The 19,269-nt window shown below is 33.4% G+C and overlaps 1 protein-coding gene across 2 annotated transcripts in view; it reads right to left on the bottom strand.

The window, feature by feature from the left end:
• The window catches only part of phf19 (PHD finger protein 19), a 45,014-nt gene that overhangs the window by 15,838 nt on the left and 9,907 nt on the right, over positions 1 to 19,269 (bottom strand). Inside the window, exons 5-13 of one of the 2 annotated variants that reach the window (XM_051118234.1) lie at positions 16,905 to 16,999; positions 16,667 to 16,815; positions 14,250 to 14,345; positions 11,988 to 12,056; positions 11,269 to 11,389; positions 8,025 to 8,092; positions 7,329 to 7,478; positions 6,805 to 6,874; positions 1,175 to 1,260 (exon numbers count right to left, since the gene is read on the bottom strand). In XM_051118234.1, coding sequence (XP_050974191.1) covers positions 1,175 to 1,260; positions 6,805 to 6,874; positions 7,329 to 7,478; positions 8,025 to 8,092; positions 11,269 to 11,389; positions 11,988 to 12,056; positions 14,250 to 14,345; positions 16,667 to 16,815; positions 16,905 to 16,999 — 904 coding nt within the window. The remainder of the gene's footprint in view (positions 1 to 1,174; positions 1,261 to 6,804; positions 6,875 to 7,328; positions 7,479 to 8,024; positions 8,093 to 11,268; positions 11,390 to 11,987; positions 12,057 to 14,249; positions 14,346 to 16,666; positions 16,816 to 16,904; positions 17,000 to 19,269) is intronic. The other variant, XM_051118235.1, reaches the window with a different exon arrangement.

The raw sequence follows: 19,269 nt of genomic DNA, 5'->3' as shown, positions 1-19,269 counted from the left end.
ATTTCCCCCTTTAGAAGGACCGAGGTCCACCTCCCGTAGTCTCACAAAATCCTATGGAAAACACTGTAAATAAATAAATAATATTGATACTTATTATAAATATATAGTATTCACTCTAAAAATAAAATAAAATAAATGTTAAAATACGAGAATAGTGGAAATCCATCCTTGGACTTGTATGAATGATTCTGTTGGGAAAAATAAAAAATAAAAATAAATAAATAAATAAAAAATAAAACAAAACAAAACAAAACAAAATTAAATTAAATTAAATTAAATTAAATTAAACATTTGCAAGAAGAGTGGAAATCCATCTTTGGACTTGTATACATGATTCTGTTAAAATAATTAAAGATTAAAATAAAATAATAAAATAAAATAAAATAAAATAAAATGTTTTTGCGAGAATAGTGGAAATCCATCTTTGGACCTGTATAAATGATTCTGTCGCAAAAAATAAATAAAAAATTAAATTAAATTAAATTAAATTAAATAATAAAATAGAACAAAATAAAATGTTTGCGAGAATAGTGGAAATCCATCTTTGGACTTGTATAAATGATTCTATTACAAAAAAATTAAAGATTAAAATAAAATAAAATAAAATAAAACATTTTCATGAGAATAGTGGAAATCCATCTTTGGACCTGTATAAATGATTCTGTTGCAAAAAAAAATAAATAAATAAAATGAAATGTTTTTGTGAGAATAGTGGAAATCCATCTTTGGACCTGTATAAATGATTCTGTTGCAAAAAATAAATAAATACATACATAAAATAAAATAAAATAAAAAATAAAATAAAATGTTTGCAAGAATAGAGGAAATCCATCTCTGGACTTGTATGTTGCAAAAAATCAAATCAAATCAAATAAAATGTTTGCGAGAATAGTGGAAATCCATCTTTGGACTTGTATGAATGATTCTGTTGCAAAAAAATAAAAATAAATAAATAAATGAATAAATAGACAAATAAATAAAAGTCAGAATAGTGGAAATCCATCTTTGGACTTAAAAAAAAATAGATAATGAAATGAAATGAAATAAAACAACAAAATAAAATGTTTGCGAGAATAGTGGAAATCTATCTTTTGGACTTGTATGAATGATTCTATTGCCCAAAAATAAATAAATAAAAAACACATTTGTGTAGAGTCAATAAAGTCCAATTCACCTCTTCAAACTCTGCAGCTCATCCAGCGTGAAGTCAAATATGTTGGCCATGTGATGATTGGTGCTCCAGGCAGAGGTGAGGTCATTCTGCAATGATGTCAAAAACAAAGCACGAAATCCAATGTTAATTTCATTATACGGCATCGTCTGATTGTCATTCAGATGATAACGATAATCACAGCTTTGATTATGAGGATCAGAGCCGTCACAGTTGTTACAGTCACTCTAATGCCGCCTTTGAAGTTGCTCATGGCATTATTAGCTGTGCTGCTTGGAGTGTCAAGGATGTGTAGTTCAAGAAAAGCACGTCTGGGGACTGGAGACCTCTCAGAAGGATTTGTCAGTTAAATGCTTCAGAGGATGAATGTAATCCTTTTTAGAAAATGTAGAAAGACAGAATGAGAGGGTAAGAGTGAGCTAGGGAGTAACAAACTAAAAGTAGAGACGTAACCCAACTAGATTTTGTCAGAAGCGGGACTACTTTTTGTTAGTGGCCTGTAGTGCAACTGACTTCTTGCGCTGAAGGCTAGCTTGACTGAAGATCAGCTACTTGAAATCGTGAGTAGCTTGTAGCTTGGCTTTAAAAGTATCTTCACCAACCGCGCAAGAAAAAAGGTGAGGGAGAGAGAGCGAAGGCAAGAAAGAGACAAAACAACACGAGAAGCGAGGGAGAAATGCAAGGTCTGCATGGCAGCAGGCGTCAAGGAATAAAAAGAAGATCACCACGGGGTGCAGACAGATGCTAGAGAGAGATGAAGAGAGGCTGGAGAAAATATCGACGAGTAAACTTCACACAGGTCATATTTAAATCGGCCGTACATAAGAAAACAGCTGAAATAAAAAAGAAAGAAACAAGTAGCAATTCACTCGCCTGTGTGAAAGCAAACCATTGAGGGATTCGAGAAACTTCAAGAGCACTTGCTAGAGCACAAAATCTCAGTAAGGGAAGCTCAGATTTGCACTGACAGGTCAAACATAGTCTCAGTAGTCCAATACTTCACCTCTTCATGAATCTGATTTCAAGAGGACTGCACAAACTGAATTATTTAGTTTGTGTGTACGTGTGTGAGTGTGTGTGTGTGTGTGTGTGTGTGTTAAGTGATCAATATATATCAGGTTTCCCAACCTGGGGTTCGTGAGCGAACTGCAGGCGGTTTGTGAGTTGATAAAACCTAATAATTAATTAAATCATAAAAATGTAAAAAAAACTATAAATTAATCATTTTAAAAAAAGAAACATAAAACACCTTTTCCTTCCTGTCATGCGACCATTAAACAACGTCAGAGAAGCATGTACACGAGAATGTGTTCTTAAATTATTCAAATCTAAAATCTAATCTTAAAATCCAAGGAGGTACTTCAAGTAAATATTTTAGGTCAAATGGGTTGGGCTGACAAAAAGTGTGAGAACCTCAATGAACCAGGCCAATTAAACATCAGACACACAACCATTTTAAAAGAAACCCTGGATATTAAGACTTGTATGGTGTAAAATCAACATAAATGATGTCTCTTACTAAAATACGTAGTAGAAAACCCATTAAAGATTTATGTTCCACATCGTTTTATACATATTTTGGAATATGGGGGGCATCATTATTTTGATTACGTAAAACGCTTGCACTCCATGAGCTACTGGCATTATCTGTTGCTATTTTTACTGTAACACAACTTGAGAAATAAAAGACTGATTGTGTGGCTTTTGGATGTAATTTTTAGCTGAAGGGTGCCTCTCACCACAAAAACGCATTCTGTCTGATCAGGGCCTAAGTCTTCACTGCTTTCCTAGTGTTAATATGAGGAGGAAAGAATGGAAAGGTGCCACGACGAATAAAACTTCCTAAAGACCTATGATGAATTTGAGGCTTTTAGTACCACAGCTACTGAAAAAGCTTACAAACGATGTAAACATGCCGATGCTCGACATGACGCCGCAGCCACTGAAGGAGTTTTCAGTGCGGGTTTCAAACGATATCAAGGGGCTCTTTGTGGGGAAAATTAATGGCACGGCATTTGGTTTATATTAAAGATGCACCGATGTATCAGTGCAACAATCGGTACCGGCCGATAAAAGCAATTTATTTCACTATCAGCCATCGGCCGATTGTTCAAAGTTAGCCGATGATCAGGGCCAATTATATCCTGTCAATCAAAATTTAGGGCTGTCAAAATGAACATGACAATAAGGCATTAACAGTTAAAAATAACGACATTAAGCTAATTTAGAAAAACGTTTGAAGCATTGTTTGTTCGTTAGTCTGTATTAGTCTTGCATTTTTTCAGTGGAAACAATTTAAAATATTCCGTCATTTTTGCTCATAAAGGTAAGACTAATACATCATTTGGAACTGTAAAGGGTCTACTTTTATTTGCGTGCACTCACAATATCAACAAAATGTTGCAAATGGTGCTTCTAAAATAAAGAAAACAAACATGATCCACCTTCTGTCGTCTCAACAGGAGTGCTTCACAAAAATGAACTGAAATTCAGCAAATACATACCTCACAGACATGCTAAATATATCTATAAAACACTTTAAATCATTACTTAACGAAATAAAACAAATCGAAAACAAAAACTCTTTCATTTATCTGTAAAGATGCATTTCTCTCTAAAGGCACGTCCAAAGTGGAGATGGCGAGTCAGGACCGGCAACTTCATCCTTGCGACACTGACTCAGAAAACTCTAGTTTATTAATAAATAATTCAAAAATCTCATTATTTCCCCCTGACACATTCATGGTAATAACTTTTGCCGGTGCTCTGCAATAAGCTAAAGCTTGCCGCTGTAGCCTATTGCGTGCGTTTGAATGTGGAACTGTTCCAGCTGCGCTGAAGGCGAGCCGAGTCGGTCTCGAAAGTGAAAGCAAAAAATGAAGTTGTGTTGTTTCCACCAGCGCGGATTCATTGTTAATTGAAAAGCACAAGAACAATAAAACAGTATACAAACTAACTTATATAATGTTAATTAACATAAACGAATAAGGCATGGGATATAGGCTACACCAGAATGTTTAGCAATTACTGAGGAATCAAATAAATAAAGAACATTTAAAAAAAAGCCTCCAAAGCATAACGTGAGATAAACAGCAAGGACAGAACCAACATGTTCACCTTCTCTGGTTCTTTTATTTTACTTTCGCTTGAAAACCAAATCCTCCGTGCCATCCGCCATCGTTTCATCAGTATTCGCATTATTTTGGCTGCTCCTATATAAACCAGGCTCTGCTCAAAAAAAAGAGCTCGTACTGAAAGCTCACTGTCTTTACGTGATCAGAGAAATCTGACTTAGGCTGCACTGAGCCGCGGCTCTGCACCGCGCACTTTATGCATCAAGCAGCGCAGACCGTGCACTGGCATGAATGCGACCACGTAAAATTTTAACTTGCACATTCTCAAAAAATTGTTGCAAATGCAACTATTTTGGTTGCAGTCTAGAGCCCTGGAAATGATATGGTTTCCTGTGTAGTTAACAGCATCGGTTAGGACAGATGTTTTTTTCTTAAGAAAATCAAACTATCGGTATCGGCCGATATCATTCAAAATAATTGGCTATAGGTATTGGCAGAGAAATTCAGTATCAGTGCATCTCTAGTTTATATCCATCACCACCTTTAAGCTCTTTCAGTAGCTGTGGTCATTGTATCAGTATTTTATTTTAGTTGTGTTGTGGTAAAAATAGCAACAGATAGCACCAGCAGCTCACCAAATGCAATCGTTTTACGTAATCAAAATAATGGTGCCCCCATAGTCCAAAATATGTATATAATGATGTGGATTTTTTAAATGACATAAATATTTCATGGGTTTTTCAGTAAAAGACATCATTTACATTATATTAAGCCATACAGGTCTTAATACACAGGGTTGCCTTTAAGAGTACTAACATCCTCTGGTAACTACACCCAACTGGCCAATTAACCAAAATGCCTGAAAGCCTTTTGAACGGATATCAAACACTTCCTGTTTTTGAATATTTTTAAAGCAAAATTAGGCCTCAGTTTAGTTTTGAGCATGTCTTATTCACTGTTATTAAATTGTATAACAGTTCATATGTGACCCTGGACCACAAAACATTCTTAAGTAGCACGGGTATATATGTAGCAATAGCCAAAAATACATTGTATGGGTCAAAATGATTGGTTTTTATTTTATGTCAAAAATCATTAGGATATTAAGTAAACATCATGTTCCATGAAGATATTTTGTAAATTTCCTACTGTAAATATAGATTTACCTGATTTTGAATAGTAATATGCATTGCTAAGAACTTCATTAGGACAATTTTAAAGGCGTTTTTCTCAATATTTAGATTTTTTCACACTCAGATTTCAGATTTTCAAATAGCTGTATCTTGGCCAAATATCGTCCTATCCTAACAAACCATACACCAATGGAAAGCTGAAATTTTTTTCAGCTGTCAGATGATGTACCCGAGTTGATTTCCATCTCGAAGCCCTTTACCGATCCCACTCCCCCTCTCTCTACGCCCGATACATTTCTGTCATTTCTCTGCTGTCCTGTCTAATGAAGCATAAAAAAGTCCATAAAAATAGCTTATCCCTTAGTAAACTGCTAGCTGGCTAGTTCTCAAAAGGAACCCCTGGTATTAAGACTGGTATGGCTTAATATAATGTAAATGATGTCTCTTACTGAAATACGTACTAGAAAACCCATGAAAGATTCACATTGTTTTGTACATAATTTGGACTATGGGTGTGCCATCAGTTTGATGACATCAAATGGTTGTTGTCAGTGTTGCCAAGTCTGCAGTTTTCCTGTAGAACTGGGCTACTTTAACATTGTTGCCTCGAGTTGTTTTCATGTTGGTGGGTTGAAGCGATCACAATATCATTTTGATATTTAGCCCCTGAAATGCACATTTTAACAGGGAAACCCTGCCAAAAAATGTGTATTTTACCCACCGCAAAATTGCAAAACCGCAATTTTTACCCGGGGCCCCCCTCTAAAACCTGGGCAAGTTTTGAACAGCAATTGAGCGGGTTTTGTTGTGAACACCTGGCAACCGTTCTACCTGTTGCCATTTTTACCACAACACAACTCGGAATACACAACTCGGAAAAAAAAATACTGTCTACTAAAAGACTCAGGGCTAAAGTTTAGAGAACAAAGACGTGGGTCTTTAGGAAGTTTTATTTGTCCACAGGCATCTTCCCATTCTTTTCTCCTCTTCTTATCACTAGAAAAAGAAGTGAAGACTTACATTGCTTCTCTTGTTGCCTTTCGACTGAAAATGGCAACCAAAATCCGTTTTTTATTTTCTGACTTGTGTATTCCGAGTTGTGTTGCAGTAAAAAGAGCAAAAGGTAGCACCAGTAGCTCATTGTGTGCAACCATTAACAGACCAACATAAACAAAATAATGGCGCCCCCCATAGTCCAAAATGTGTAAAACAATGTGGATTTTTAAAATAATGTAAATATTTCAGTAACAGGCATCATTTTCATTATTTTAAGCCATGCAAGTCTTAATACGAGTTCCCTTTAAGACGTTTATGCAACTTTTTTTAGTAGACGCTCATACAGTAGTAACTGTAAAAACAAAACACAGTTTTCAACCAGACAAGAAAGGTCATGTTATACGGCTGGTGTTGCAGTGACAAAGCTTACATTAGGAATAGCATCCTCCAGCAGCCACTTGTGCCTCTTCTTCCTCCGCTTCTCTGCAGGAACAGAGTTACTGCAACAGAGGAAAACGAGAAACATTCAATCCGCATAATTGAGCATAATAACAACCGAACTAAATGAACTGTCAATCAATGCATCATCTTCACCCACTAAACATGTCAATACAGATCTGAGAGTTGAAATTACTGAATCCTAAAAAAAGACATGTGGCTGTCAAATGTTAAATTATAGGGGAGAAGCCATGTGCCTTTCAGTGCACTCACAGCACTGCGAGAATCTAAATTCTCAGAAAGTCTCTAAATTCCCTTTGAAGCATTAAATAAAAATAAAGATCTGAGTTATGATCATCTGACTGAATAAATAACAAACAAATAGCACTGTAAACCAAATAAAATATTTAATTGAGATTAGTCTCATGATAATCATTTTGAATGTGACATCAACAAAAGGTATCAGTCATAAAAATGAGAGGTAGTAATAAGATACTCAGAAATGCTCAAACTAACCTGCTTCTGCTGGCCCCTTTCTTGCGGCCCCTGTGGCCCTCACTGTTCTGGGCCTTCTCCGGAAACAACTTAGATGGGGGGTTAGGAGGGACCCTTGTTCTTAGTCGGAAAATGTATTTCCTCTTCTTGATCTCCTTGCCGCAGAGAAACCTAAAACAAAGGGACAGAATAAAAATGTATTTATATATATATATATATATATATATATATATATAATTTGTGTTGTTGTTGTTCAAATTATAAGAAGATCATATATATATATATATATATATATATATATATATTTTATTTTATTATATTTTAAATAAACATAATACATATATTTTTAAAATATATTATTTTTATATATTTTTAATTATTATAAGAAAAACAAACTAAATTTAAATAAATTAATAATACCATATATATATATATATATATATATATATATATATATATATTAATTGTAATTTATTTTAAAAAACATAAATTATACATTTTTATATAAAGTTATATTTTTTCATTAATTTAATATTTTATAATAATTAAAATTAATATATATATATATATGTGTGCATAATTCATTTTAATTTTTAATAATCATTTTAATTTATTTAAAAAACATTATATATATAAAAATATATTATCATTAATTTACATTTTTTATATTGCATCCATTACTTCAAAGAGCAAAAATAACAAAACATTTTTTCTTACTTGCTTTTATAGTTGTTGAGGGCATCAAGAATACACTGGCCCCGTTCAGACAGAGGAGTGTTGGAGAGCTTAAAGAGAGGAAATCGGTAAGAAAGTCTTTGTGAGAAACTGATTGTGTGATGTGGTGTTTTATTATGAGACATTTCCTTTGCTGGTGCCTTGAGCTGTCATGTTTCAATGAAGACAAATGAAACTCATAGGCTTTGCTGTAGTTGTTAAGTCTTCCATAAAGAGAAGTGTGAGCAATTTAGCAGTGCTGTTTTCTCAGATTACACCTGACAACAAACAAGAGGTTGAAATGACAAGAGATGATGCACAACAAAACAAACGGGCTAATTTTCACCACCGATTTCTATCAAAGGAACTGTTTTTCAGTACCTAGCAATTACAGCAATCATCTCCAGACAAATCTCCAGCACTCTTTCGGTTTGTTTTTAAATGTCTCTGAAGGTGAAGTGTGTCATTTTTACACCACTATTAAACAGTGGATGTTACAGTGTTTTGTGGTTACTAGGACATTATTAGGATGTTCTGTGTGGTTACTAGGACGTTTCTACAGTGTTCTGGGTGTTGCTGTGCAATTGCTAGTCTGTTTTGGGTGTTGATATGTGATTGATAGGTTGTTCTGGTTGCCAGGGCGTTGTTAGGGTGTTCTGGTTGTTGTTATGCAGTTACTAGTGTGTTCTGGGTGTTACTATGTGGTTGCAAGGGTGTTCTGCAAGGTTACTAGGAAGTTGTTAGAATGTTCTGGGTGCTGCTATGCAGTTGCTATGATGTGGTCATATTTCCATGTGGTTGAAAGGGGTGTTGTGGGTGACTATTAGGGCATTGTTAGGGCATTATTTTTTTGGTTCTGGTTGTTGCTATACAGTTGCTAGTATGTTCTGAGCGTTGCTATGGGATTGATAGGGTGTTCTGTATTGTTACTAGGATGTTTCTAGGGTGTTCCAGCTGTTGCTATGCAGTTGCTAGTATGTTCTGGGCATTGCTATGTGGTTGATAGGCTGTTCTGTGTGGTTTGTGCGGTTACTAGGACATTTCTAGTGTGTTCTGGTTGTTGCTATGCAGTTGCTATGATGTTTTAAAATGTAGCTATGTGGTTGATAGGGTGTCTGTGTGGTAACTAGGACGTTTCTAGAGAGTTCTGGTTGTTGCTACGGTGTTGTTAGGGTGTTCTGTTGTTGCTATGCAGTTGCTAGCGTGTTCTTGTTGTTGCTATGTAGTTGTCTGTGTTCTGGTTGTTGCTATGCAGTTGATAGTGTGTTCTGGGTGGTTGCTAGGGTTTTGTTAGGGTGTTCTTGTTGCTGTGCAGTTGCTAGTGTGTTCTGGGTGTTGCTGTGTGGTTGATAGTGTGTTTTGGGTGATAACTAGGAAGTTGTTAGGGTGTGCTGTTGTTATGTAGTTGCTAGTGTATTCTCGTTGTTGCTATGCAGTTGGTAGTGTGTTCTTGTTGTTGCTATGTAGTTGTCTGTGTTCTGGTTGTTGCTATGCAGCTGCTAGTGTGTTCTTGTTGCTATGCAGTTGCTAGTGTGTTCTGGGTGTTGCTATGCAGTTGCTAGTGTGTTCTTGTTGTTGCTATGCAGTTAATATTGTCTTTTGGGTGTTGCTGTGTGGTTGACAGTGTGTTCTGGCTGGTTGCTAGGGTGTTCTTGTTGTTGCTATGCAGTTGCTAGTGTGTTCTTGCTGTTGCTATGTGGTTGCTAGGGTATTGTGTTAACGTGTTCTGTTGTTGCTATGTAGTTGCTAGTGTGTTCTGGGTGTTGCCATGTGGTTGCTAGGGTGTTTTGTGTGGTTACTAGGGTGTTTCTAGAGTGTTCTGGTTGTTGTTATGCAGATGCTAGTGTGTTCCTGGTGTTGGCATGTGGTTGCTAGGGTGTTTTGTGTGATTACTACTAGGGTGTAGCCATATGCAGGGTTGCTGCAGGATTTTTAAGCTCAAATAAATAAAAATTAAACTGTAAAATGACTGTAAACTACTGTAAAAACTGATTTACAGTTCAGATTTTTCACAAAAACAAAAACATATTACATTTCTTTAAAGTACCGATTTTTAAGAAAACAGATGAGTCAAAAGTATTACTTATATTAATTTAAACAATTATTATCAATAAATTATTATATTAATTTAAAAAACCTACAAATACATGTTAGTGTTTAGATATCTATGATGAATTATCTTAATGATCCACAAGTTCACATTTACAGCTCTGCATGTTTGCAGGGTAAAAACATGGGTCGCTTTTCGCCTGGGTCTAAACATAAACAACCCCAATACTATGTTCCTGCATATACCGGAGGCTGCAGTGCCATCTAGCAATTCCATTCCAACAAAGAAACATCAAACAGACGGAAGACTAGATCCATGGAAACTATTAATTTTTTTATTTTTCCATCTTATTTTTAACGTAAAAGCTGGCATAAACTTGAGTGTTCGATGGGGTGTCAGCAATCTCCATTTAGCCTATTTAGCTGTCCAAAACAGTTAATTGTGCTGCTGGATGTTGTAAATTAGTATCTGTATTCAAATTATTTTAAATTTATTAAAGTACTAATAAACACACTAATTTGTACGGCAATTGTTTTACTGTTTACTGCACTTTGTTAAGTGGTTCACACATCAGAAGTGAAGTGCTGCGCTGCAGCTAATGAACTAAAGTCCAGAATATATTGAAATAAATTAGGTTAAATATTTCAAGAGGGTTACCAGGGGCAAGTTTAGGGTTAGGAGTTGGTTAGGACAATAATTAAGTGTATACAATAAAACAACGTCTAGTAAGACGATGGTGACAGCAGCGGCAATCCATCTGTCACTCAAGTGGCCACGCCCTAAATTATGCAGAACTTTAAGTCTTAATATAATTAAGACGGATGAGTTATATAAAAAATTACCCCCCTCACCATACCACCGGACCTGGAGAACTGTTTAACTCTAGGGGAGTCGGAAAATGAGCATATTTTACAAAAAAGTGGAGTGTTTCTTTAAGGACCCACGGGAACCCTGCATATGGTTGATAGGGTGTTCTGGATGTTGCTATGCAGCAACTAGTGTGTTCTGGTTGTTGCTATGTAGTTATGTGGTTGTTAAGGTGTTCTGAGTGGTTACTAGGGTGTTGCTAAGGTGTTCTCTGTGGGTAGTTGCTTACTGACTAAAAGTCCACCCAAAGCCCATCCAAATAATTACACTACACATTTTTCCTAAAAAGTTTTTGAATATTAAACAAAAAGAAAAGCTTGATTGTATCACCTTGCCCATCTGGAAATTGTCCCAGTTGTTGGTGATGAAGGTCTGAATTTCTTCCAGTTCAAAGTATTTCTTTTTACTTTGGACTCCCAGGTTGTACAGGGCAAGATGGACCACATCCACCCTGCAAATGAAAAATAATTTGACTGAAAACAAGAAAATCTCAGGCAAAACACCACGCAGAGCTTTAAAGTCTAGAGACTAAGCTGAAGATGTTTTAGACCTAAAGCAGAAATGCTCTTAGATCGAATGACACCACCAAAATCTGCATGAACTGTCACATGGTGAACGTTAAATAGAGCGCCGTTCACAAGGCAAGGTCCATTTTAACACAGCAGATTTTTTTAAGAAGGATAAAGCTTAAATCTGAACCGCGACTGGCTTCATACCTAAATATCCAACACATCCAGCTCACTGTATTTCAAGAGTAATCCCCCACTATCATAAATCCTCTCAGCACCAAATCTTCCTTTCAAATGGCTATTTCTCATTTGGGACAAAAAGCAAGAATCAATGTCCAGACAAACTCCTACTCTGAGAAAGAAAAAAAATAAAAAGCAATGCCCTCTCTTTACTTTCTAAAACAGCCGGGCGCTTGAGAGAAAAGATGTGGATCGAGAGCTCCGGCCCGCATCAATCGCATCCGACACTTTGACTATATAATTCTGACACGGATCTGGATGCAATCACTTGCGAAGGGGAAAAGAAGAGCTGCCATTTACCATCTGAGAGCCAGCCGCTTGATGTATTCCACTCCTTTATTGCACACCGCACAAATGAACAAGTAAAACCTATGAGAGGAAAGACAGAAAATGGAGTCATTTAAATTACACACCTCGGAGAGGTACAAACGCCGAAGAAAAATTGTGCTTGACAGTGTCATTATGATCTTTTAAAAATCCCCTAACGTATGTAATCTCGCCTGCGTGCGACGCAGCATGAAGTTTGTCGCAATATTCACTAATCATTACCCGTTGAGATGTTGCAAATAGAATTTCGCTTTGGTTATTGCGTTCATTGATCTTTCCGAAAAGCAATGGCTTATATTTCATTATAAAACAGATAACGCCGGCCCTAAAATCTGATTGGACTGATTCGGTGTAGCAAGCCACCAAAGAGCAATTTTCAGCGACAAGCAATTTGTCTCTACGCACTGAATGTGAAATGGTTGCACGACGCAATCACAGCCAATCAGAGGACATCTGATTTTTTTGTGGAATTGGATTATTTAATTGAATTAAAACAAGCGATCAGAAAAATATGTTGCTTGCCGTGAGTGTAGCTGGTTCAATTAAAATTATTCACATGAGAGATTTTTGCTTTAGGAATAGTTAATATTTAAATGATAATTCAAATACTGAATATGTTTATTTCGATTATTTAAATAATAGTTTAAACATTTAATATAATTTGACTCTTTACATACTGATTTTTTCCATGAGCAATTTTTGCTTCAAGAATGGTTCATTTTTATTGTTTAAATAATAATTAAATATTCAATATATTTTAAATATTTAATCATTGATTACTTTAATAATTTAAATATGTAATATTATTTAAATTTTGAACTATATATTATTTTTACATAACTGATTTTTGCTTTAAGAATGATTATTTTTTAATTATTTAAAGTTCAAAAAAAGTTATATATTTTTAAATATATAATGTATTCCAATATATTTAATATATCTTAAATATTAATTGTTTATTTTGATTGTTTCTTTTGATTATTTAAATAATAATTCATAATTATATTAATTCATAATAAACATAATTATATTATATAATGATCAAATATTGAACATAAATTATCATAATAATTATCATATATATTCTAAATATTTAATTTATTTTAATATTTAATTATTTATTATTTGAATAATACTTTAAATATGTAATATAACTTGACTCTCTAACTTATTATTGATTTTTTTTTACATGAGCAATTTAAGAACGGTTAATTTTATAATTTAAGTAATAATTTACATATTCGTGACATTTTAAATATATAATATATTCCAAATATTTAATATTTCTTAAATATTTTTGTTTTATTTTGATTATTTAAATTATAATTTCAACTATATATTGATTATTTTTTATTATATTTTATTATTTTTACATGAGCAATTTCTGCTTTAGGAATGGTTAATTTTTATTATTTAAAGAATAGTTTAAATATTGAATATATGTTAAGTATATAATATATTCCAAATATTGAATATATCTTAAATATTTGATTTTTCATTTTTGCTTTAAGAATAGTTAATTTTTTATGTAAATAATAATTTAAATATTCAGTACATTTTATATATATATATAATATATTCCAAATACTTAATATATCGTAAATACTTAATTGTGGTTTCTTTTGATTAATTAAATAATAATTAAAATATTTAATGTAACTTAACTCTTTAACTATATATAGATTTTTTAATGAGCAATTTTTGCTTTAAAAATGGTTAATTTTTATCCAAATTTTTAGTTTATTCCGATTACTTAAATAATAACATAATATTTAATAGATTTTAAATATATAATATATTCCAAATATTTAATATATTTTAATATAATATATAATCATTGTTTATTTTGATTGCTTAATAATAATTTAAATATGTAATATATTCTAAATATTTAATATAATTTAACAATATATTGAAAGCTTTATTTCATTATATTAATGTTTTTGCCATTTTATAAAACCAAAATGCCACCTGCATTACAGTGATTTTAGGCAGGGTTTAGGTGGTCCACTTTCAAGTTATGCCTTAAATGCCCCTCAGCCATGACAAAATCACTGAAAACATCATTGTAATGATATTTAATGATGTAAAACCAATTGCTTTTCAGGGAGGTTCATTGATTTGAGAGGAAAGATGAGAAATCCATACTAAAGGATGGAGGAATATTGATGCAAAGATGCAAGATCTTTTGTTGTGGCAAATTCTGTGATAAATGTAGCTCTGTACAGTACATACCTATCTCCAAACATCATGGACTCCTGTAGGCACTGCGTACACGCCTCATGAAACCACTGCTCGCAGCGAAAGCACTGCAGCATTTTCAGATACCACCTGATGGGAAAATCAGAGAATAAAAAATGAGCTGTCGAATGTTTCTTTATCAGACACAAAGCACAAAGACCCAAACAGACCAATTACGTTTCACTATAAACAAAAATAAAAGCAAGCAAAACTGTTGGTGTGATGGAGTGATGCTCAAACCACTTGCTTTCCATTTAGATGGTGTGTACAGAACAGCAGCCACAGCAAAACCACTAGCACAGCATTACCAAGATCTTTGTAGAAGCTTTATGTCTAGTAGGGATAATAAAAATTAATTTTAAAAACCTTAATTTTAATACAGTTAATTTAAACAGTAGTAGCATAATTATTTTAGTAAATATTCATACTCAAATATTCATAAATATTGATCAGTTTTTTATTTGTTATACAGCATACTTTTGTCGTTTTACAAAAGTATACTTTTGTTTTCAAAATATTTCTAATAGTTCTTATTTATAATATGTTCATATTTCTAATAGAGTTGTAATAATTATATTTATATTTTTATATTTATTGATATTTCAGCTTTAGTTTTAGCAATTGTAGTACTTCAACTTACTTTATTTCAGGTAGTTGCCAAGTTTTAGTTTCATTTAAGTTTTATTTAAGCTTTTATTTTTAAGTTTTTCAACTTGTGCATATTTATTTTTCAGCTTAATTTTAATTATTATTTTAATTAAGAACTTTAATACAATTATGTTAGAAAATAGAAAACCAACTGTGTTTTTAGTATTATTTTGTTATTACAGTATTTATTAATATTTTAAACGGCCTTCTATTTTTATAGTTTCAGTTTTTATTTGTTATACAGTATACTTTCGTCATTTTATTAGCTTTTTAAATATTATTATTATTTCCAATATTTTTATATTTCTAATAGTTTTTTAATATTTATATTTATCCTTCATTTATTTTCAGCTTTACTTTTAATAAATTGTAGTACTTTAACGTATTTTATTTCAGTCAGTTTTAGTTTTAGTTAGTTTCTAAGTTTGATTTAAGCTTTTATTTTTAAGTTTTATTCATTTTTTCACCTTAATTTTAATAAAGAACTTTAATACAATTATTTTAAATAGTTTTAGCTTAATTATGATAGCAAATACTCATATAATTACTTCAACTTATTTTATTTCAGATAGTTCTAGTTTCAGTTATATTCAGTTTTATTTAAGCTTTATCTTTAAGTTTTTCATCTTTTATTTATTGATTTTTCACCTTATTTTTTTTTTTTTTAATTAAGAACTTTAATACAATTATTTAAATAGTCTTAGCTAATTATGTCAGTAAATACTAAAATAATAACTTATTTTAGTATTATTTTTTTTTTATTAAAGAAAAGCACAAGCATCTCAAGGCACAATACAAGAATCAAGTTGTTACAAAACTGAAAAAGTAGAAAAATAATAATAATAATAAATAAATAAATAAAACACAAAAATAAGTGAGCATATTAAATGAATTTATTTTTTGTCAGCTTTAGTTTTAGTAATTGTAGTACTTCAACTTATTTTATTTCAGTTCGTTTTATTTTCAGTTAGTTTCTACGTTTTATTTAAGCTTGTATCTTTAAGTTTTTCATCTTTTATTTGTTTACTTTTCACCATAATTTTAATTATTATTTTAATTAATAATCTTAATACAATTATTTAAAATATTTAAAATGTACGTTAATTATGTTAGTAAATACTTACAGTAAAATTTATTTTACAATAACTTTATTTTTAGTTATTGTAAAATTATTATTTTAATTAAGAATTTTAATACAATTATTTTAAATAGTTTGTTTTTAGTAGTTCTCAAAAAAAAAACAACAATAAACACTGCTCTGTTTATTGTCATTGTAAGTAAAGCATAAAATGTTTAACATGTCTAGATGCTCTGACATCTATTCAGTGTCACAGCACAGATATAAAGGCAATTTCTTTAATAATAATCCAATGACTGCTGTTACAAAGCAATGTAGAGACTGTTTATTTTTCAACAATCTCGTGACAGTCCCTGTTCTGTCGTTGGTTGCATGACACATAAAATTTTGTTTTGATCAAAATGATTGCGCTGACTGAGCAGACAGCAAGCGAGCGCACGAGGCAGAGATGCGCGAGTGCATTTGTCACGCTCACCCTCGCTGCTTTTACTTCACTGAAACACACAAACAAAGCACTTCACTACAATTAATCAAACGTCCCGGTGCTATCAAATGATGTGACACGTTATGCCCAAAACATTGAAATTCTGCTTCGCTGTGCATACGCTGCACTAAATCACCTCTAGGAGGAAAAGCAATCAAGTCTACAAAAAGAAAACAAATAGAAGAAACAAGGCAGACTCACTCTCCAGGTCCTCCGCAGTAACAGTAGCACTGCTGATGGTTCGTACGACGCAAAGAGTCCCACTCCAGCTCCTCTGGATTATAGGGCAGCACCTGCTTCATGGCCTGCAGCGCTTTGGAGATTGGCCCCTTTTTCAGAGCTCCCCCTTTCTGCCACATAAAGAAACACACGTCAGCAACATGGCCTCCCCGATCCCCATTAATTTATATGGAATATGGAGTGTGTATGAAGGACTTACTCTCACAGCTAAAGCGAAAATGCACTTCCTGCAGAACCACGGAGGAAGGTCAGCTGAGCTCTCCACTGGGGGCAAGTGGCAGAGCTGGTGATAGCCTGAAGATGCAAGGCAAGCATGTTGAAGGATGGAGGACAAATATTAGCACAAAAAAAGCAGATTGACTCAGAGCCAATCAGATGTGTAAATATGAACAGCAGAGCTGAAGTCGACACTAATCCTCGAGACTTCAGAGAGCCACTTCTGCGTCCCCAGCGAGTCATTACTGTAGTGCAGTCTTACCAAACCTCCTTAAAGTCATCAAAGACACCCAGAATAGTTCTCTATTTGCTTTGTAGACGCCATGGCGTTTATAATGCAAATTGTACCACATTTTCCACTCCAGTCTTTTAAAATACATTATCACAAGGACATGTTAATCAGTTTTATCCACAGGCAGAAGAGTTCCCCAGCCGTTGCATCATGCAAGAAGTCTTAGCAACTTTCATATTACTAGATTTCCACATTTTCTCAAGAAATTGCGAGTGCTGCAGAGCAATAACCACTACAGACATTGAATAATCAGATAGGGCCAAATCTTCCCCCGCAATATTTGATCATCTTGATGCTGCTTTGCACCACTCTGGTTGTTGTTACGATAGCAATAACAGCACTCATCATTGCCAAAATGATTGAAATTGAGCTGATCAAATCAAGAGTTTGGTTTGGGGCGGGGTTGTATCGATGGTACGGTATGATACTTCTTTCAGTAACAGTTACTTTACTCTTTACTCTCTTTACGTTTATTTCAGTGAAAAAATAAGTCCAAAAATCTCAATTTCAACATTTTGAACAATAGGGCTCTACAATCGTTTTCTTTTCTTTTTTTTTCAGAAATTCTTGTGTTTTAATTTTTCTGATAATTAAATGAAGGCATTAAACATTTATTTATTTTTAATGGAATTCAAATTAAACCCTTTTATTTGTTGCCAAACAAACAGAGGTTTTTCTGTTAAAATTAATACATGGAAGAAAAAATTGTTAATATTCTGTTTGAAATTTTTTAATAAAAATTGTAGAATTTTTTTCTACAATTAGGTGTTTAATCTTTTTGTAATTTTTTTTTTTTTTTTATCATTTAATTGTTCTGTTTAAATTTGCCAGAAATAGGAATATATAAACACCTACATTATACTGTACTAAAGTAATACAAGACTAATACATTTCTGTTACATGTTAAACCATACTTTTATTTTGACAGGTTCCCGGTTAGGTTTTGTGTGTATACACTATGGTATGATGCTAATTTTCTCAAATGAAACGGTAAAATTCACATGAAGTGACTCTCACATCAGCTCTGGAGATTAAGTTCATGTGTTTATGTCGTCATATAATGAGACCCAAAGGCCAAAAATCACCACGAGCCTCACGTGTGCTTCACTATTTGTGAAGTAAACAAAACCGCGTCTCCGCTATTCATTCATACAGAGCCAAGCGAAACATGGAGGATTCATATTTAAACCGTATTTCGCGTTTTAATACTCACAGACACTAGTCCATATCGCGATTCGAATTAACTGAGAGACCTACTTTTGTTTTATTCATCCAAAAATCGGCGAAGTCTGTGGCATTCCGTGCTATAGAGTAAATCTTTATGAATGGACTCCGTGATCCCATCCGCGTCCACGTAGAGACAGAAATGACATGCCGTTGTGTAAATAAGATAAATAACATAAGACTATTTTGTTTGTTTAATAAAAGAACGAGGTATAGACCTGTTCTATTGCAAAAGGTAACCTTAAATGACATCTGTTGTGATCTGGCGCTATATAGAAAATAACGTTTATTTGACCTTTAAGGGGGGCGGGGGGGCCCCCTAATATAATGGCAGGGGAAACACTGAAATGTACAAAAGCTGAGGGCAAATTCCAAGTATCAGTTGAAAGAGTGCAAGGTAAAAAGCAATTAGCTGAACAATAAATATTTTATCAAGGTAGAAATGTTGGTAACAGTGTTAATTTCGTCGAAGAACGAATGATAAAAAGTATGACAAAACTTATGCCACCTCTTCGCTCTTCGCTAACAAGAGGAGATGGGACGAGAATGTTATTTGAGGACTACTGGACATTGAAAATACATCCTATAGGCTTACTGTCCTCTTTCAAAATGTGTCTCTCTGTCATTAGACTGCAATTGGACAAGGGGCGTTTGCATGTCTAATCTCAGCATGGCAGCCGTAATGGAAAGATAGGCTACCAAAACGTGAACTGGTGATCTGAAACAATGGCCTCAGCACCTGAAGGATTAGGGAAAGAATCACCAGATGTCCCGTTTTCCCCGGTAGTCACAATTCGTTGTCGATTAACTTAAAGTTGAATGCGGGATAGGC

Source organism: Labeo rohita, chromosome 8, assembly GCF_022985175.1.
Source record: "Labeo rohita strain BAU-BD-2019 chromosome 8, IGBB_LRoh.1.0, whole genome shotgun sequence".
Classification (NCBI taxonomy): domain Eukaryota; kingdom Metazoa; phylum Chordata; class Actinopteri; order Cypriniformes; family Cyprinidae; genus Labeo; species Labeo rohita.
Note: the sequence above shows the minus strand (reverse complement) of the source record. Positions and strands in the feature narration are given on the sequence as shown.